Source organism: Physeter macrocephalus, chromosome 10 (genome assembly GCF_002837175.3).
Source record: "Physeter macrocephalus isolate SW-GA chromosome 10, ASM283717v5, whole genome shotgun sequence".
NCBI lineage: Eukaryota > Metazoa > Chordata > Mammalia > Artiodactyla > Physeteridae > Physeter > Physeter macrocephalus.
The window spans coordinates 59401379-59422217 of NC_041223.1; the positions used below are offsets into that span (position 1 = coordinate 59401379).

Sequence of the window (20839 nt, forward strand, 5' to 3'; positions counted from 1 at the left end):
ATCTCAGTTATTCCCTTTTAGGATTCAAACCTGATAGCCTTAAGAGGAAAATATCTAAACATTGTTAAGCTGTAAGGCATTTTTATTATATCCTTGAAAACTGGGGAATTTTTTTTAAGTTTCATCAAAGAACAATTTTTTAAGGACTTAGCTATAAATCCTGGGAAATAGAAGTTTCTGATGGAATTCTTACCACTGAAATTATTTTAAGCACAACAGACCTGCTGGTACTCACTATTGTAAGATCCCTTAAAATCCAGCTGTCAACCAGGTGGTCATTCTTACACTGGAAAGAGTAAGGTATTATTTCTTGTGCATATTTATTTTTGGCAAATGATTCTGTGCATGCCCTAACTGGTTGAAGGCCAAACATATGTCCATAAGTTTAAGACATTGATACAAATCAGACACATATTTTCATATAAGCCCTGACAGGAAACACACATAGATCTATGAGTAATTACAATTACATCTGTCAGTGTTTTCATGTTTGCCATCTGCATATAATAAAATTATTTTGATATTTCATTTTAGTGAAGCAAATTGTATGCATATTGGACAAATATTTTATTGCTTAACTAGATCTTAGTTTTATCATTTTCCAATAAATGTTTTATAACCAAGGGCTCTTTTTTTACTTTTTTTTTTAACTTGTGATCTTATTAAGTTCATTCCTAGTATACCTTTCACTGCATTTTGAGGTTATTGTAAGTTCCATGTAAGTCTAGTTTATAGCAGTCTTTTATTTTAGAGATATACTTTATTCATAAAAAAACTTTGTTTAGCTTTTAAAGATGGATTGCAAAGTGTGATATTTAACCATACATAATTATTATATATTGCTGCTAATCTCAGTTATTCCCTTTTAGGATTCAAACCTGATAGCCTTAAGAGGAAAATATCTAAACATTGTTAAGCTGTAAGGCATTTTTATTATATCCTTGAAAACTGGGGAATTTTTTTTAAGTTTCATCAAAGAACAATTTTTTAAGGACTTAGCTATAAATCCTGGGAAATAGAAGTTTCTGATGGAATTCTTACCACTGAAATTATTTTAAGCACAACAGACCTGCTGGTACTCACTATTGTAAGATCCCTTAAAATCCAGCTGTCAACCAGGTGGTCATTCTTACACTGGAAAGAGTAAGGTATTATTTCTTGTGCATATTTATTTTTGGCAAATGATTCTGTGCATGCCCTAACTGGTTGAAGGCCAAACATATGTCCATAAGTTTAAGACATTGATACAAATCAGACACATATTTTCATATAAGCCCTGACAGGAAACACACATAGATCTATGAGTAATTACAATTACATCTGTCAGTGTTTTCATGTTTGCCATCTGCATATAATAAAATTATTTTGATATTTCATTTTAGTGAAGCAAATTGTATGCATATTGGACAAATATTTTATTGCTTAACTAGATCTTAGTTTTATCATTTTCCAATAAATGTTTTATAACCAAGGGCTCTTTTTTTACTTTTTTTTTTAACTTGTGATCTTATTAAGTTCATTCCTAGTATACCTTTCACTGCATTTTGAGGTTATTGTAAGTTCCATGTAAGTCTAGTTTATAGCAGTCTTTTATTTTAGAGATATACTTTATTCATATGATTTATTTACTTTGAATAGATAATTTGAATAAAAGTAAGAATCATAAGTGCTAGAAACCATACTAATTATATACATAGATTTGATTTTAAAAACAAGTTATGTCAGTTTTTTCATAGATTAATGATTGAATAAAAGGTAATCTGAAATAATAAAGATAAAAATATGAGGCTTTTTTTTTAACCCCTTAATATATCTGGACCTGGCTTGGTAAATGCCAGATTATTTTTCAAATATTATTATAAAATATATAATATACAATTAATTTAATACTTCAGAGAGGCACAGAAATTAAACAGGGCTCCTATCAGGGAAATTTACTGAAATGCTTTTTCTACAGCTTCAGTGGCCAAAAGACAGCACTGGAATGTGAGAAAATAATTTTGGTTTGTTTTAACGCCTCAGAATGTTACAAATTAATCAAGTGCTACTTAAAGTCTAGAACTCATTAACTTTACAAGTTTTGCTTTTCCCATGACAGAGATTAAGTTATAGCATAAAGCTTCTTTAGTCCCTCACTTGATCAGGTTACCATCCCCACTGTTCAAGTGCCCTCTTACCAACTACTTAGTGAGTTCAGCGTAGGCAGTGCTGAGTCCAGCGACATAAAAGTACTAGTTTACTGTTATGTAATGGTTACACGAAACCACACATGAATCCATTCTGGCTGTTTCTTACCTCAGTAATTTGCTTAGGTAAAGCAGACTCATACAGTTACTGCACCTAGAATAAACACACTCACACATACACAGTCAAACAGAATTCAGTTGTTTACACATGCTCACTAAAGAGAAAAAGCAAAGTAGATTTTAAGTATTTGATAAGCTTCTTATTAACGAATCTAAAAAGTAAGCTGTACAATCAGTGGATTTAAGGGCCACAAGGACATGTAAGAGTTACATATTGAATAATGAGAGTCCTGACTAAACCCAAGTGCCAGCTAATCACTAAAAGACATACCTCAGCAGTGTAGATTTGCCAGATTGTTCTTCAGAGAACAAGCAAATAAGTTAGTGATACAGTGGTGTGAACAAACCATTACGTAAGAGTGTGTATCCTCAGTAAACTAAAATCAGTGTTAATATACAAGCAAAATGTAGTAGCATACACACATATGTTTGTGGGGTTTTTTAAATTTTTTACTTTATGTGGAGTAGCTGAGTTTATGGCATTTGTAGAACAGATTGAGGTTTGTGATGAAAAGGGAAACAAAAGGAAAACTATTGAGTGAACAGCAGGGCCCATTTGATGTGATTATGAAAGATGTTTCTTTATTCTGATTTCTCTTTTGCAATCTGAAGACAGTAGCAGGGGTTGCAAGCAGAATTTATCATAGGTTGTCAATCACTGTCGTTCAGCATTTGCAGGGAAAATGTCTTTATTCAAGGACAGCTGAGCAAATCAGAGACATAGATTTGCAGTTAGTAGCCTGTCCAGCCAACACTAAATAAACAAGGACAGGGTAGACAAACCAGCCTCTCACATAAAAATATAATGGACTCCACTGACCTCGCTGCCCTCCATTCAGCTTCAATCCCAGTTGCATAAAAGCTTCACTGCCCACTTTCAATTTCCTTTAATTACCTACATGATGTAGATAAGAAAATGAACCTCACTTATAGTCAGTGATCACACACAGGAAATTAACTAGACAAGTTGTTTAAAATGAGAGGAGTAATTTGGAGGCAAATAGAGTGTCCTACTGAGGAAGAAGTAGCTAGAAAGGGTTTTTGTTTGCTTGTTTGTTTTTAAGCAGGGATTTTATTATTTTACTAGCTCTCTCCGCTGATCCTGGGTTTGCTGCTTTCCTAATCAATCTAAGTAAAAAATCTCCATTGCAAGTATTCTGAAACACCCAGAATAAAATACTTTGAAGGAGGTAAGAGCTAAGTAAAGTAGTGAAGCAAACACACCACATTCTAAAGAGCTTAGAAAAATTGTGAACTGTAATCCCAGGAATAAATGATCATGGTTTTCACAAGAGGGTCTGGCAGAGTAGTTGAGGGTTAAATAGCAGTGTCTCCAGTGAGTCTTCATTTTAAATTGCTTCCTGAGTCCATAATCAAACCAGAAAAAATTAAATTGAAAGTGCTGATATTTTTATGTATTCTAATTGATCTAAAAATCAATATTTTCTGTTTCATTCTTGTGGTTCACAGCACTTAAATTTTAATTAGGAAACACTGTAGGGTTTCAGGGTACTATAACTATACATAATACTTTGTCTTCAGAAAAGTTGGAGCAAGTGTCTAATATAAATGATTCTTCCTCTTCCCTGTCTCTTCATACTATTTTGAGTTAGGTCACTGAAGAACACTGAAAAGAGCATCTTTCCTGATCACACACTGATGTGCTTTTGTGAACATTTAATTAATATGAATTTAAAAGAAACCTAATTGGAGATTGGAAACTAAAGCCTGCAGTATCAAACCTATAGTTCAAGAGGATATAGTGTCTCAATATTTTATCTTTAATTTGACTGTCTCTTGTATTGAGAATATTGTCTTTCAAAGAACGAATATTTTCTGTAACACAGTTACATAAAAATTGTATGATTATTTGGATAAAATGTATGTGCCACTACTAGTAAAGCATTGGTAAAAAGTAATAGTGATCATGTTTCTTTGAATAATATTTAAGAATCGTGATATTTTTAAAAGTGAGTTAATGAAATGTCATTTTAGATCGGGAAGTATTTTTACATAATTGTAAACCAACTGTAGAACAAAACTCAAATAATTGAATCTTAAGCCTCAGTTAACATTCTGTATGTGATCAGATATGGGGATGATTATTATAGTAAGAATGCCTGACATTATATCAAGTCTTACAGCTTTCAAGTGTTTCATAAACACTATCACATTGAATCCTCACACCAAATCCCAATTTAAGACAAGGAATTTGGGACTTAGGGAAGTTCAGTTAGTCTCAGAAGATCACATAGCTTGTAAATGGCAGAGCTGCAAACCAACCTGTTGTATCAGTTCCTAGACCCAGTGTTCTCTCTACCACCTCTCACCGTGCATCCCACCCTCGTGATCTGTAACTTCTCTAAGGGGATGAATTACTTACTACATTCTTTGGATTCCCCTTTAATTCAAACCCTGGAAACAGAAAAGGAGGGATCCTCAAAGGAAGTAATAGCTTTTGATGAGACCTCATTTAATTATGGATAATTTTTAACTACAGAAACTATTATTGATTTGATATTTTATAAACATAAATCTAATGTCAACTCTTTGAAGATCTCAAAAACATTGCCTGGGTCGAATTTAATAACGAAAAGGACATTACTTCTCAAAAGAATATATTAAATAATAAAATCTACGTAAGCATTCTAAAGAGTGTTTTCCTATAATAAGATTCCGTCCCTCTTTTCCACCGCAAGTTTGAACCTTATCCTATCACTTTTCCCTTTTTTACCTAAAAAAAATGTTTCACTGTCTTTCAGCTCAGTTGAAACCTCCTCAAAGATACCTTCCCTGACCCACTGTTATTATTTGTACTCCTCCTTCCTTATACTTGTCCACTTGTCATTTTACATTTATTCATGGTCAATTTTGATTGAGGTCTGGCTCCCCCATGTGACTGTCAAGCTTCATGAGAGTAGGGGATCAATCGTTTGTTTTTGTGCATCACTGTGTACACAGCAGTAGTATATGCTGAAGAAATATTTGGTAAACAAGTGACTCTGTACACCAAGACCTTGTCCATTGTAGTTATTAAAATGCTTTTCATTATTATTATTAAAATGTATAGATTTTGCCAAGAAATTAAGGAACCCTTAGCATAATTAATAAAGGAACCCTTTGATTGCTTTTATGCACCAAGAAAAGGCATCACTAAATTAAACTTTTCACTAAGATCACTGTCTTTGGGTAATCTACATTAAAGATCTGATTGCTCCCCTAATCAACCTAGAAGGATCTCTCTACTGCAGAGCATTTTTTCTGACCTAAAATGTACTCAGCTGTTAGCAGACTCATCTGATACTGATACTGCTGGCAGTGAGCAAATTCACAATCCTGGTGAAGCAGGGGATGAAAGCAATAAATCAGGGGTAATTCAAGCAGAATTGGCGTGGTTTGGAGAACAGTGGAGTCACATCTTACATGGAGTTTAGATTCTAATGCAAGCAAATACAATAAAAATCGCTAATGATAAAATTTACTTGAAAATAACCCCAGAAGTAGAATAAGCGTAATTTTGAGTAGTCAGTCTTGTTCAAATACACTGGTTCTCTGTGAGTTCAACACTACTAGTTTTCCCGCTAGTGTTGGAGCAGATGATTGTTTCTTTAGTTTAGCACCAAATGAAGTAGTTGGCTTGCATTTAGAAGTCATAAGTCATACTTTATGAAAAAATGTGCATCTTTGGATACTAGAATCATACGTCACAGAAGGATGTTCACACTTTCAGAGGTATTTCAGAACTAAGACTGGGAAATACCTAGTTTATATTCTTGCCTCCCAATCAGTCAATCAATATCTAATCAATCTCTCTCACTCACTCACACACACGCATACACACACACACACACACACACACACACACAGTGTGGGGAAGAGGGATATGTAAGGTATATAATCAGATTTGAACAGGACTGTACAGAGGGAAGTGGATTACTTAGATAACACTATTAATTAGTGCTTTTAGCCAAATTCTTACTTTCCATATAACTTGATTTTAATTTAACTTTTCATATAATTTGTAAGTCTCAACCTATTTCCTACATAGCTAAAACCTGGAGGACCAATACAGTTTACAGTATTAAAATAGCTATTCGATTTTCTTCTGGAAAAAGATCAGAGGAAGTTGTATTTTATGAACAGTAGAAAGAAATCTAAATATGAATAAATTTTAAACTGTGAAACAGATTTAAAGCTGATTTCTTCTCCCTCCACCTCCACCCAACTATCTGGATTGTGGTCCTCTCTTTTAAGTGTATTTTGCATGCTTAACAGAAAGCTCCTGCTCACCGAGTGTTCCCAACCTCTCTTCTATTAATAGCATCATTCTCCTCATCCCTGAGGCTTAAACCTTAGACCCCTCCTTATCTGTCTTTATGGATCTGCTCGTACTATTTTCTGTGCCTGGAATGCAAGGAATCTTTCTCCCTCTCTCCTCTTCTACAAATTGTTCTAAGCCTAGAACAAACAGTATCTCTTTTAGGAAACTTTCCAACACATCCAATTCACTTCAGTGCTCTTCTCTGAATAACAGTATTTTATTCTGCACTTAGAATAATTATTTATATAAATTGTTTTCTCCGATGTTTTAATTTCCTTTAAATAAAAGGTCATGTTTTAGATTTCTGAATCATCTTTTTCCTTATCTGCTCTTATATTTTTCTTAAGCCATTTGGCAAGGCTAGGATGGACAGGTGTTGATGGTGTTTTGGATGGAGCCCAGATATTAGGTTGAGATGTGTTAGTTGTTGGGTGACAATGCTTCAGTCCTGAAATTTACCTGAAATCAAAAATAATAGCACTGCCATATATAACTGGTCCGTCTTTAGCAGATGACTTCAGAGAGAGCAGGAAAGAACATAAATGGCATATGAAAAGAAAACCAAAATGACACATAGGGGCAAAACATTATTAACTGCTAATGTGTCAGCATATACTTCTTACATAAAACAGCACAAAGTGGTAAAGACAGTGTTCAAAATAGTGTAAAGTGCTGTGATATTTTTGACTATTGCAAAACAAAGATGAGACAATTCATGAATGAGAGAAAATGTAATGATTATTTTAATATTCCTATTAAATATGTTTAACTGAATATTATAAAATTTTATTTGTTTATTTATTCAGTTCAGTTAAACAGAATGTTCCAAATATTCACTTAGGATATTTTTTCAGATGTTACATCAGTTGAAATTATTTTTAGACAACATTTTTCAGTCTCTTGGACTTACCATTTTCCCTCCCATTATAGGGCCTTTGCATATACTACATACTGTTCCTAGAACACTCTTCACGTCTCTGTTCATCTAGTTACCATCTGCTCATCCTCTGTACCACAGCATATCTGCCTTTTCCTTCAGGAAATTTTTATGACCTTCCTAACTTGGTCAGATTTCTTTGCTAAACTCTCGTGCTTTTATGTATTTCTTCTTCGTAGAATTTGTCACCATATCAAATTCACATTTATTTATGTGACTGAATAATGTCTGTCTCCCTCATAGGGTGGATATTCAACAAATATTTCTTACTATTTCCTATCTGTTGCCCTTATTCTGTGTTCCTGTTTTTGTCTTCTACTTTCTCTGTCTTTTGTGGTCTTAATTGAGCTGTTTATAGGATTCCATTTTCTCCTTTCTTAGCATATCAGCTATACTTCTTTTTTTGCTTTTCATAGTGGTTGCCCTAGAGTTTACAATGTACATTTACAAGTAATCAAATTCCACTTTCAAATAATACTATACTACCTAATGTGTATGGAATCTTATAATAATAAAATAATCATAATTCCTTCCTTCCATCTCTTGTATCATTGCTGTCATTCATATCACTTATATATAAGACAAGTCATATACATAAGCATATAACATATACATAAGCATACATAATTGTTCAAAAATATTATTTTGAACAAAGTGTTGTCTGTTAGATCAATTAACAATAAAAAAAATAAAAGTTTTTATTTTACCTTCACTTATTCTTTCTTCAGGGTTCTTCCTTTCTTTATATAGATCCAAATTTCTGACCTATATTATTTTCCTTCTCTCCAAAGAACTTCTTATATTTCTTGCAAGGCAGGTCTACTGGCCTGCTGGCAACAAATTAACTCAATTTTTATTTGTCTGAGAAAGTTGTATTTCTCTTTCACTTTTGAAGGATAATTTCACAGGATATAGAATTCTAGGTTGGTGGGGTTTTTTTCCTCAACACTTTAAACATTTCACACCACTCTCCTTTTGCTTGCATGGTTTCTGAAGAGAGTAATTCAGAATACTTACCTTTGTTCCTGTACAGGTAAGGTGTTTTTCCCTCTGGCTTCTTTCAGGGATTCTTCTTTATCTTTGATTTTTAGTAGTTTGAGGATAATATGCTTAGGTGTAACCTTTTTTTTTTTTTTTTTTTTTTTTGTGCTGTTTATTCTGTTCAGTGCTCTCTGAGCTTCCTGGATCTGTGGTTTGGTGTCTGACATTAACTGGAGAGGAGGGGAATTCTCAATCATTATTGTTTCAAATATTTCTTCTCTTACTTTCTCTCTACTCCTTCTGGTATTCCCATCATACATATGTTACATCTTTTGTCATTGTCCCACAGTCCTTGGATATCCTCTTGTGTTTTTTTCAGTCTTTGTTCTCTTTGCTTTTCAGTTTTCAGAGATTTCATTGATATATCCTCTAGCTCAGAAATTCTTTCCTCAACCATGTCCCGTCTACCAATAAGCTCACCAAAGGCATTCTTCATTTCTGTTAGTGTTTTTGTATTCACCATTTCCTTTTGATTCTTTTTGAGGATTTCCATCTGTCTGCTTCCATTGTTCATCTGTTCTTACATGCTGTCTATTTTATCTGTGAGAGCTGTTAGCATATAAATCATAGTTTTAAATTCCTGATCTGATAATTCTGACATCCCTGCCATGTCTGGTTCTGATGATAGCTCTATTTCTTCAAATTGTGTTTTTAGCCTTTTGGTATACCTTGTAATTTTCTTGATAGCTGGACATGATGTACTGGGTAAAAGGAACTGCTATAAATAGGCCTTTAGTAATGTGGTGAGGTGGGGCATGGCAGTGTAGGGGAAATATTCTCTGGTCCAATGATTAGGTCCCAAGTCTTCAGTGAGTCTGTGCCTCTGCACTGTGAACTTCACAGCCATTTCTACCCTCACCCCTTAGGTGGGACCGGATGGCTAGAGTGAGCTGGAGTGGGGTATTTCCCTTCTCCCACACGCAAAGCTTGAGCTGGTTACAGTTGAGTACTTCCATTCCCCAAGTCAGTTAGGTTCTCATAATATATCCCAGAAGGGTTAGGCTCCAGTTAACTAGTTTCTCCTGAGACCAGGCCTTGTTAAGAAGGACAGAGTGCTCTAGTGTATTTCAGGATGGTTCTTTTCCCCTCCCCTTGCTAGAAGCCCAAGGCGATTTTTCTCTGATATTTACTGTGGGAATCTGGTTGAGCTCCTAAAGGTAAATCTCACAGTATTGTGGGGGCCCCCTATGACTGGGTCCCCCTGGAGTTTTTAGCTCTCGGAGTTGTCTGTACTGAACCTCCCACAATTCATCAGTTTCAGTTCAGGTTTTCTTACCTCGACGCTGATTCCCAAGGCATTTTCTGCTTGTGAGCCTCTGCTCCTCTTAACCGTGACTCCCTGCATTTGCCTGCGTTTCCAATCTTGGAGGCAGCGGTTTGCCCTGTGTTCTGCCTTCTCATGGATTCAAGACGAGTTGGTTTTTTCAACCTGTTCAGCTTTTTACTTGTTAGGATGGAGTGGTGGCTTCTAAGCTCCTTGCATGTGGAACCGGAAACCCCCAATTTTGAACAATTTTATTTTAATCTAATTTATTACAGTAAGTCTTAAGTTAATGATCCTGGTCTTCACCCTTTTCTTATCTCACCAACCCTATCCTCTTCCCCCTTTTTCCCGGCCCTGCCTTATTTCTTCCACTCATTCTATAGATCCTAACTTAAATGTCTCTTTTTCCAAGACGCTTTCCCTGACCTTCTAAAATAACTAAGTCCCCAAACTGAATATCCCTTCAGCACTCTGTGCTTACCATATCATAGTATTCATTACCACTTTCAGGACCTGTTTTTCCCTGATGAACTCTCAGTTTCTGGTTCATTGCCTGGGTCCACTATCAAGCATAACATTTGATGCTTACTAGGATCTGTATTGTTTTTGTTGACTTTATAAATAAGAAGAGCATTCATGAATTTCAGATGTATTATACATTACTAGCTTTTGCTTAATATTAATAGTAGTACTGACCAAAGCAGAATTTTAAGGGATATGGTTATCTTACAGTTTTTCTAAAGCATGTTTTAAATGTCAGTAGTTAAAGCTAAGAAGTACATTAAATATTATACTTTTGATACAGTACATTTATATGTACATTATATATATATGGGTTTGTTTGTTTTTTCAGGATGCAGAAGAATACACAGATTTGCCAGTAAGACACAATGAAGATCATATGAATAGCGAACTGGCAAAATGTCTTCCGTTGGAATCAAATCCTCATTCATTTGACAGCCCTCACACCAAAGCTCATCTCCTACTGCAGGCACATCTCAGCCGAACCATGCTGCCCTGCCCAGATTATGACACTGATACCAAAACAGTATTGGACCAAGCTCTCAGAGTATGTCAGGTATGAAAGTCATTTCTACTTACCTACATTTTCTCCCATTCTTTCTGTTTTTTTTTTCTTTTTAGAATAAAATATACTTGCATTTAAAGATTTTTATTGTAGCATTGTCGAGAAAAAGTCTGGTGACTCAAATTAAGGATTTTTGAAGGAAAAGCAAATATAAATGCAGTAAGATAACAATTTTAGTCATCCACTCAATCGAAATTTACTGAAGGTAAACTAAGTGCCAGGTACTTTGCTAGGTTCTGAGCATACAGCAGCAGTGAACAAGACAGAAGAGAACCTGCTGTAATGGGCTTTCACTAGAGTTGGCAAAGACAGACAATTAAAAATATAAGTCAAGTGGTGATCACTGCTATTTTAAAATAATAATAAAGCATAATAAAGGATATATGGAGAAAGATGGAGGGTGCCATTTTGTACTATTTTTTAATGTATTCTGGGACTGTCTTTCTTATGAGGTGACATTTAAGAAACAAAGGAAGGGAGTGAGCTGTGGGGTTATTCCAAACACTAAGAAGAGCTAGTGCCAGGATTCATGTAGGAACTTACTAGGTATATTCAAGAAAAACCAAGGCTGCCATTATAAAAAAGATGAAAAGGGGTGGGTAGAAATGAGGTCAGAAGATGGGTGGGAGTGGAGATTATAGATAAAATGAGGTCAGGTCACGTAGGGAGTTTGTAAAACCATGGTAAGGATTTTGGATTTTACTCTGAATGAGAGAGAAGCTGTAGAGCAGTGGTTCACTAATGGTTATGGTGGCTATATCTATGAGTATTTACCATATTAATGAAAATGGAAACATTCTCAAATATTTATTACTTCATTTTAAAATAACACTAATATACCCATTATTATGTAATGATTTTTCATGAAAAATAACTATTTTCCAAAACAATTAGTGAGAACTGTAATAGCATTTTACATTTTTGCAGGTATCTTTCATGTCTAGCTTAATAGAAGTCAGCTAAATTTGTTTAACACCTTTTGCAAGCAGTCTGTTACAATATGGTGTTTTTTTTTTTTTTTTTTTTTTTGTGGTACGCGGGCCTCACACTGTTGTGGTCTCTCCCGTCGCGGAGCACAGGCTCCGGACGCGCAGGCCCAGCGGCCATGGCTCACGGGCCCAGCCGCTCCGCGGCACGTGGGATCCTCCCAGACCGGGGCGCGAACCCGGTTCCCCTGCATCGGCAGGCGGACGCGCAACCACCGCGCCACCAGGGAAGCCCACAATATGGTGTTTTAATTGAAGTATATGAAGGAAATTCAGCCTCACTGAGATATGTAGTTTAAAGAAGGAAGAGTATTTTTATAGCCTTTTCAGAAAATTGTAGATATTCTCTGATACTATACAAAACCTTGACATGTTATATTCCTTAGTTAGTTGCAATGTGGAATCTGAAACCGTATCAATGAACTTTATACCTTGAAAACTGTAAGGCTAGGCAAGAAATGATGGTGGCTGGACCAGGTTGGTATGGGTGAGACTGGTGAAAATTGGTTGGGTCCTGTATATTTTTTTAAGGAGAATCTGCTAATGGATTGGACAAGGGTTTTTAGGGAGAGCAAGGAGCCAAAGATGATTGCAAAGCTTTTCTCCAGAGCAAGTGGAAAGCTGGAGCTGCCATTTGCTGGGAGAGGACTGTGAGAGGAACAGGGTGGGAGAAGCACACCTAAAGGATTGAGCTTATAAGAGATTTTGATTTTCTACATTATGGCTTTTTGGACATTTATATATAAAAAACAATTTTTAAGATTTTCAAAAGACTGGTGTTGTTAAAGGTAGAATAAATGAGTCTGTGAAGATTTGTGTATAGGCATTTGCAAAATTAAAGACTTAGAAATAACCCAAGCATCTTTCAGGTTATAGAACACTGCCAAATATTACAATTCCATTTATTAATTCTGTATCTGTGTGGAATATCTACATAAATATATGAAAATATATCTAGAGAGAAGATCCAGAATAGTATTGACCAAAAGATTAAGTAGCCGTCTCTGTGTAACAGCATTTGAGGTGATTTTTAATTGCTTCTTTATGCTTTTCTGAAATGTTTGAATGTTTTCAAATGAGCTGCTAACAATTTTATGATCAGAAAAAAAAAAACCTTAATTTTGTTATTTAAAAGAATAGACCTGTTTCATAAAATAGAGTATGCACAAACTATCAGGAATTAGAAGGGAAATAAGGCTAAAATAAACAAGTAAATTATTTTTACACCTTTTTTGTAACTAACATTTGGTTTATCTCTCTAGGAAGATGGTTTGCCACTCTTTATTAGTCACACTTCATAAACGAAGGTTAAAGTTCCTAAAGTTTTAGCTGTGGCCCTGGATACTCATTTGTGTTTCCTCTAGCTATTTTTTCCCCCTCAAACACTGACCTGTTAATGAACGCAGGGGTCAGGAAGGGTTGGAGAGATGTTGCAGGAGGAATTAAATTTTTATACTTACAGGTATACTTAATAGGTATACATATTTATATCACATATAAAAGTTACAATGTATACCAACTCATTCATACCTTTTCACCACTCAGTTAATAATGATTCAAAGGCTATATAATAATAGAAATTAGCGGTTTCACAAGAAGTCTATTTCTAAATTTATTGTAAGGGAAAAGGATTCAATCAGGTACTTTTAGCCTCTATTTCAATATTATGTACAGTTTCGTGGATATTTATATTTCTTGATTTTTTTTACTCCTTCTAAATAACATCTAAAGAGAAATAGTTTTCTCTTTAATTATAAAAGTAATACACGTCATTGTAGAAATTTGGAAAAACAATGTATTAAAATTAAAGTCATTCATAGTAATTATATCTTCACCCCCATCAATATGAGGCTCTTTTTTTGTTAATGAATTAATTCAAAAAATTTCTTTTGATTTTTTCATTTTGAAATAACTTCAGACATAAAAAGTTTGTAAAAATAGTACAATGAAATTTCCATATATTTTTCACCCAGCTTCCCCTAATGTTAACATCTTGCCTCAGTACTGATCCAATCCTGTTAACTAATCTACAGACCTCATTCCAGTTTTGTCCATTTGGATTTTATCCCACTAATGCCTTCCTCTGTTCCAGGATCCAGTCCAGGATCCCACATTGCATTTAGTTGTCATGTCCGCTTTAGTCTCCTTGACTTTCAGGACGTTGGCACTTGTGAGGAGTGTTGGCCAGGTATCTTACAGAGCTATCCCTCAGTTTGGGTTTGCCTGATATCCCCTCATAATTACATTGGAGTTATATATTACTGGCAAGAATACCATAGAAGTGATGTTTTGTCCTCTTGGTGTATCATATCGAGAGACTTGTGACATGGATGTGTGTTATTACCGGGGATGTTAACTTTGTACACTTCAGGTGGTGTCTGCCAGGTTTCTCCACTGTAAAATTACTTTTTTTCCTTTTGTAACTAATATGTTGTGGTGATATACTTTGAGATTATGCAGTTATCCTGTTTCTCATCATATTTTCCTACATTATTTTCATCATCCATTGGTGACTTTTGCCTGAAACAATTATTACTACTGTGATTTTATTTTATTTTTTTATTTTATTTTTTTTTCTGTACGCGGGCCTCTCACTGTTGTGGCCTCTCCCTTTGCGGAGCACAGGCTCCGGACGCGCAGGCTCAGCGACCATGGCTCACGGGCCCAGCCGCTCCGCGGCATGTGGGATCTTCCCGGACCGGGGCATGAACCCGTGTCCCCTGCATCGGCAGGCGGATTCTCAACCACTGCGCCACCAGGGAAGCCCACTACTGTGATTTTCTATTTCCATCATTCCCAGAATTTCCATTTTCCTCCATTTATTTATTTACTTTATTCGTTTATTTATTTATTTATTTATAAGTATAGGCTCACTAGTGTTTGTTTTTATTAGAGAGTGGTTTTAGAGACTATAATCTGGGTGCTTGTTGACTCCATCACTACCTGGGTATTATTGCCTCTGGCCCATTCAGTGGGCAAAGCTAGGAAATATAAGTATGTATACATAGACATCTATATCTATTTGTATATCTACTTAGCTGTGTGTGTGTGTGTGTGTGTGTGTGTGTGTGTGTGTGTGTGTGTTTGGGTATGTGGAAAATATTTGTATTCATAAAACCATGAGTTCATTCTAATACCTCCAATTCCAGTTTAACACCAAGGGTTCATTATAGCCGTCCCCTTTTTTAAATTGTAACTCTTTTCTCCACCCATGAGAAACTTGGCTTTCATTAATCAAAATATGTTTACTTAATTCCTCCATTCTAGCATACTCCTGATGTAGTTTTAGAATGACTAACGCTTACTCCTGCAAAAAAACAAGTTTACTAACTAGAGTACAGTAGTTGTGTATAGTTCTTTTTTGTCTTTGGAGGCTCAGAGTTTCTTTTTCTTTTTTGCATTTACACAAATACACACTTGCTCTCTCACTTTCTTCCTTTGCACATTTTTATCATGTTTTTATTACCTTTTTTAACTTAATAATTTACAACATTAAATATTCTTCTCAAGCATAATTTCTAATGGCTGCACTATATTTCTTCATAAGAAGGTCATAGTTTACTTAATTAGTTCCCTGTTGTCAGACATTGTGCAGTTTTCCTTTAGTGTAAATTATTACATTAGTTATGCTTATAAAGATGGATTTGGCTTTTCAGAAGCCACCTGGAAAGAAACTTAGTTGTAAAGAGATGGCAACCAGCTTCATATCCTAAATCCTCTCATTCCTGCAGTTTCTTTGTAAGATTGTGATAAAAGTAACAAGTCAGGAAGAGGAAAGAATATTAGGGTTGCTAATGGAAAATCTGGGGGGGAAGTCATGACTTGATAAAATTTTCCATGACTGAGTGACAGTTTTCATCATTGTACCCTATTGTTCTCATTTGATACATGGATACTGTTGGCCTAGAAAGCATTGGTTCAAGCAATTTTCCAAGCTGCAGTCCTGCTGGCTGATTGAAAATTATACTACTGCCCTCATGGGACATCAGCATGATCTTGTGTTCTGTGTATGGGACTCGGTGCCACCAGCTCTTACTATAAATTCGGCTCTGTTCCTTAGAGCCTTAGTATAAGGCCTTGGGCAAGTCACTGAACCCCTGCAGTCTGAGTAAAAATTGCACCTTACAAAAGTGGGACATTAGTTAATATTTATAAAGTAAACAATGATTTGAGGACTCGAACTAGGTCTATCTTAGTCTCCTCATTCTTAGTAATTCTTTTACTTCCTTGCTTTTTCATGGTCATTTAACTCTAAATTTTTTATTCCCTTTAATTTATAGAAATGTACCTTTTACATGAGCCACCATTTAGATTATGAAAACTCTGTATGACTACCCGTGTCCTGGGGAATCTTTTACAAAAGAAAAACATAGTTGTTGTAGTAGTATTCACTCTGGCGTGAGGTCAGAATGCACAGTATAGCCTGCCTTCTCTTCTTGTACCCATTTGAAATTATGTATCACAGTCATTTGTGTCATTTTTGGGTTTAAGGTGTTTTTGTCATGGTTCTTAATATTTTACTGTTACTAGCATTTCCATCTCCATCCTACCCAACAAAAATAAGAGTAAAAATTTCTGTACGTGTCTCAAATTTTTTAAACCTGCTTAAAATACACTAGTTTATAAATTGAGCAATTATGGAATTGATTATTCATATCATTAGTCTTTGAGATCCTCTTCTTGATTATGTTAACTCTAAAATATATTTGTAATATGTAGTAAATGATGTGACATATTTTGTGTGCCAGATGTACCCAAGAAAAACTTTATGTTAGCTTTTACGGGAAGATGGTAAATAAGAAATACCAAAAATTAAAGTGACTTGCCTAAATTTTTCAAATTTGATGGCAAAGTCAGAACTGATGAAAAGTGTCTGGTGTTTTGATTAGCCCCACACTGTTTTTTCAATCAAGGGACAAAGAAATTGGTTTTCAAAGAAGTCACATAACTTAGTTTTGAGGCAGTCCATGCTGAAACCAAATGGAGATAGCAGGACTTTAAATCCTGCTCTAATAGCTCTGATCTTTTCTAAGAAGTGCCCTAAGTCTTTACATTAAAATCATCTTCATTTAAGTGAAAAATAATTAAATACCAAGCCAAATAGTATAAGAGTACAGGTTTATATCTTAGCCACGCCCACTACCTCCTCTGTGGTATCTACAGCAAAACTGCCCAGTAACTGGACACTTTCAGATGTTTAAGGAAAAAAGGGAAACCATGGCTCAAGGAGCTGACTCAGTGATCTGAGGACTAAAGGGCTGTGTGATTCAAAGTGTAATTGTGCTGTCAGTTTGCTGGGTTAATTCTGGAAAGTTGCTTTCAGATATAGTAGAGGCCATATTTACCCTTCAGCTAATGCTATCTACCCTGCACCCTAAGTTTAATAGATCAAAACATCTGTGTGCACAGTAATACTCTTAACGACTACAAGATACATCTCATGAAAGGAGAACACACACACACACGCACAGAAATATGACAGTGTAGATTGATTAGAAAGATCTCTGGAAACCTATGCTTCCAAATTGAAATTGGAATTAATGTATATTAAATACCAAATTCAACCAGAATATTTGGAGAACTGCATACCATCCCTGTACCCCACACCAAAAAATTGCTATTTAATGACGGTCCATAAGGCAGGCCATCATTAACAGTGGTGCTGGTGAACATTCATTGAGGATTTTCTTTGTACCAGGCTCTGTTCTACTTGCTTCACATTGCATAGACTCATTTGCCCTAATAATCCAAGGAAGTAGTACAATTATTATCCTTATTTTACAGATGAAGACTAAGTAACTTTCCCAAGATCATAGCAGAAAGAAAAACAGTTTTCAGCATAGGTTGGATATATAATAAAAGTTTATCTTACTGGGTTTCCTTTGCCCTGTAAAGATGGATCTAAAAAATGTACTCATGGCCTAGTCAGGATTTATTTTAAAATGTGAGAATTTCACAGGAATTTCTACATTTTTTTAGACCAAGAATTCCCACTAGAACATGAATAATATTTTTTAATTAATCCCTTCTTTTCAATGTATACTCAAGTCACCTCCCTTTAATTACTCTAGTTCCCTTTCAACAGTCTGCCTATAATTACTTTAACCAGTTTCCAAGAGGGACTTGTTAATATGACTGATATTTGTAATTGCTTTATTATATCACTCTATAGTGTCCAGTTGATATGTTTTTTTGTTTCAGTTGCTTATGATCCTTCTCGAGGTTTTTATATCATGCTAGGTAACGCAATGAATTAGCCATTTACTTCCTCAGAGTCTCCCCTAAAACTACAATAATTGGAAATAATGGGGGAAAGATCAGATTGCTGATACAACCAACCACAGGAAGAAAAAGGAATGCCATAATAATTATAAGATACTCCTAATAATAAGTAGTGATGCACACCATAATGACTGTGCTTAGGTTTACTATTACAACACATATACACACATTTTATGTTCCTCTTTCATTCTTCACCATTTGCCTTCTCTGCTTAGGTTAGGTTCTTGGCTTCTTTCACTGGGTAACCACCACCACCACCACTAGCGGGGCTCCCCTGGAGGCAGCTTTTGTCCATCCCCCTGGTCCTTTTTGAAAAACTTCAAACATCTAGTAACAATAGGCAATCTCAGAGATTCCCTGTCCCAAGATACAGAACTACCAATTCCCCCAAAAGATAACAGACATCTCCTCTTTACTATTGAGGGAGTGTGAAGTTCTGTATTATGTATACCAAGGCACATGTTTATATAGATTGAATTCATGTTCCATTGCACTAATGGAAGTAGGCAAAAGGTAAGCCAGGAGACTGGCTTTGAAAATAATTTAGGTGATTCATTGCCTGAAAGGAAGACCTTTAAGGAGCTATGTTCTGGTGGGTAAGTTTCCATTGTTTCATAAATTCTTGCATCTGACTTTAATATAGGAGCTGTCATTTTACCTCATTTTTCTTTAAGGCCCAAGTTTTTTTGAACAACTAAGTTTCCAGCCTTTCTTCTCTTTCACACGAGATAATATGTAACTTATACACCACTCAAATTAATGTTATCATGTTCCAATAGGATTTATCAATTGTCACAAAAGGTGCTTGTCAAAAAATAACTTTAATAAGCTGCATAAATAGAGAAAGGGGGGAAATGTATGAACTGGTATGCTTTCCTCCATTCAGAAAACCCTCTTAAATTTGCAAAACCGAATCCCTAAAAGTTTATTGGTAGGGTTGTTGTTTAGCCCAAACTTCAAAACAATAATTTGACCTCTTTATCTCTCTAACAGTTTCTGATAAACTTAAAGTGTATTACATTTCAAATAACTAGTATCATATATTTTATATAACCCACAGCTATTCTGAAAACACATTGTGTCTTCAAACTATTTTTTTAAGTACTTTAATCAGTAAACTTAAGATATGAATGTATGCATATATTAGAGTCTGAGAATAGAAAAGAATAGGATAAGGGAAGCAAAAGATACAATGATATGAATATTTTTTATTGATCTGGTTATTTTAACTGAGAGATACTTTGACGATAGCTGGGTCTATATTTCTATTAACAAATGATCCCCATTTTTAGTAGATTAAAAAGCTAGAAATATTTGATGATACCAGGAGATAGAACTGCCATGGAGCAAGGCTAACATAACCTTTGAGCAGTATTTACCTATGGATGCACTAAGCACAGGCTCAGTGGGCTATAAATTAAATGTATTGAAGAATGTCAGTGTCAATTAAGTGAACAAGTTCTAGAATCATAGAGTCAAATACAGTTAGCAGTGAAAATAGTCCAGGTGGTGCCGAGCTTAACAAAAGAAGTACTTGGTCAAATCCTTAATCCAATACTTGTAAGAAATGTTTTGATGTAGCAATGGTAGATAAAATCTCCTGTATATTCTTAGTAGAATCCTTTCACATTTTTTAAATGCTTATAATTATTATGATTAGATCAAATGAAAAGCTTACCTTTAAGTGGACAGTACAGCACAATAGGCTTCAGAAAGCTTCTTCAATTCATTTTGAGAAAAAGATGGAAGGATGATAAATAAATAATTTTTAGACTTCCAAAATTGGATTATACATAATTGGTAATCTACAAAGAGTTCATTTCTGCAGCTGAAGTCTCTAAAGGATCCTAAGATGAAAATTACACTATTAAGTTTTAAATATATCTTTTATATTTTTATGGGTATGTTTCAAGGAATATTAATACTATGAGCATACATTTGGAGGATTCTGATTCATATTCAAAATATGCTGGAACCTTATCAATAACTATTTATAGTGTCACTGACTGTTAAGGTGACTTGGGCATAATTCTTGGCACATAATAGTTCTCAATATATCATGGGTGAATGGAATGAATAAATATTTCACTTTTTCCTTTCTAGTTCTTTCTTAAGAGAGGATTGAAAAGGGAGATTTACTGTGTGTGGATTCTCACAATGTTTTTAAAATTATCTGCCAAATCTGAATTGTCTACTAACAAATGTAGTCTGTTTGTTGTAAACATTCATGTGACCTTATCAAATTCATAGAGACAGGGAAGTCTAATTCAGGCTGCTTTCCTGGCAAGACTGCCAGGAGCTCATATCTTGCCATAGAAGCCTAGTGAGGTTTCATTAATGGATGTCTATTTCAAAACAAATAATTTTAAATGAACTTAATCCTGAGTGATTATTCTTCCAGATGCAAAGATCCGCACTATGGTGCAGAATCATCATCCAGCTAGTGCTTATTTTATCCTGTATCAAAGTTACATTTTAATTCCACAATAGAACACCCAAAACAAAGCACCATTCCCCACCACAGACGCAACACAGAGCTAATGCATTTAGCATTTCCAAAACTAACACAAATGTGTGGATTTTGAGGTGTAAAACACCTTCACTTACTCTTGTGG

The 20839-nt window shown here is 35.0% G+C and overlaps 1 protein-coding gene across 2 annotated transcripts in view; it reads left to right on the top strand.

Moving 5' to 3' along the window:
• Positions 1 to 20839, top strand: part of ASCC3 (activating signal cointegrator 1 complex subunit 3) — a 356417-nt gene that overhangs the window by 315985 nt on the left and 19593 nt on the right. For both annotated transcript variants that reach the window (XM_024119391.2, XM_028494620.2), the window contains one exon: positions 10723 to 10947. In XM_024119391.2, coding sequence (XP_023975159.1) covers positions 10723 to 10947 — 225 coding nt within the window. The remainder of the gene's footprint in view (positions 1 to 10722; positions 10948 to 20839) is intronic.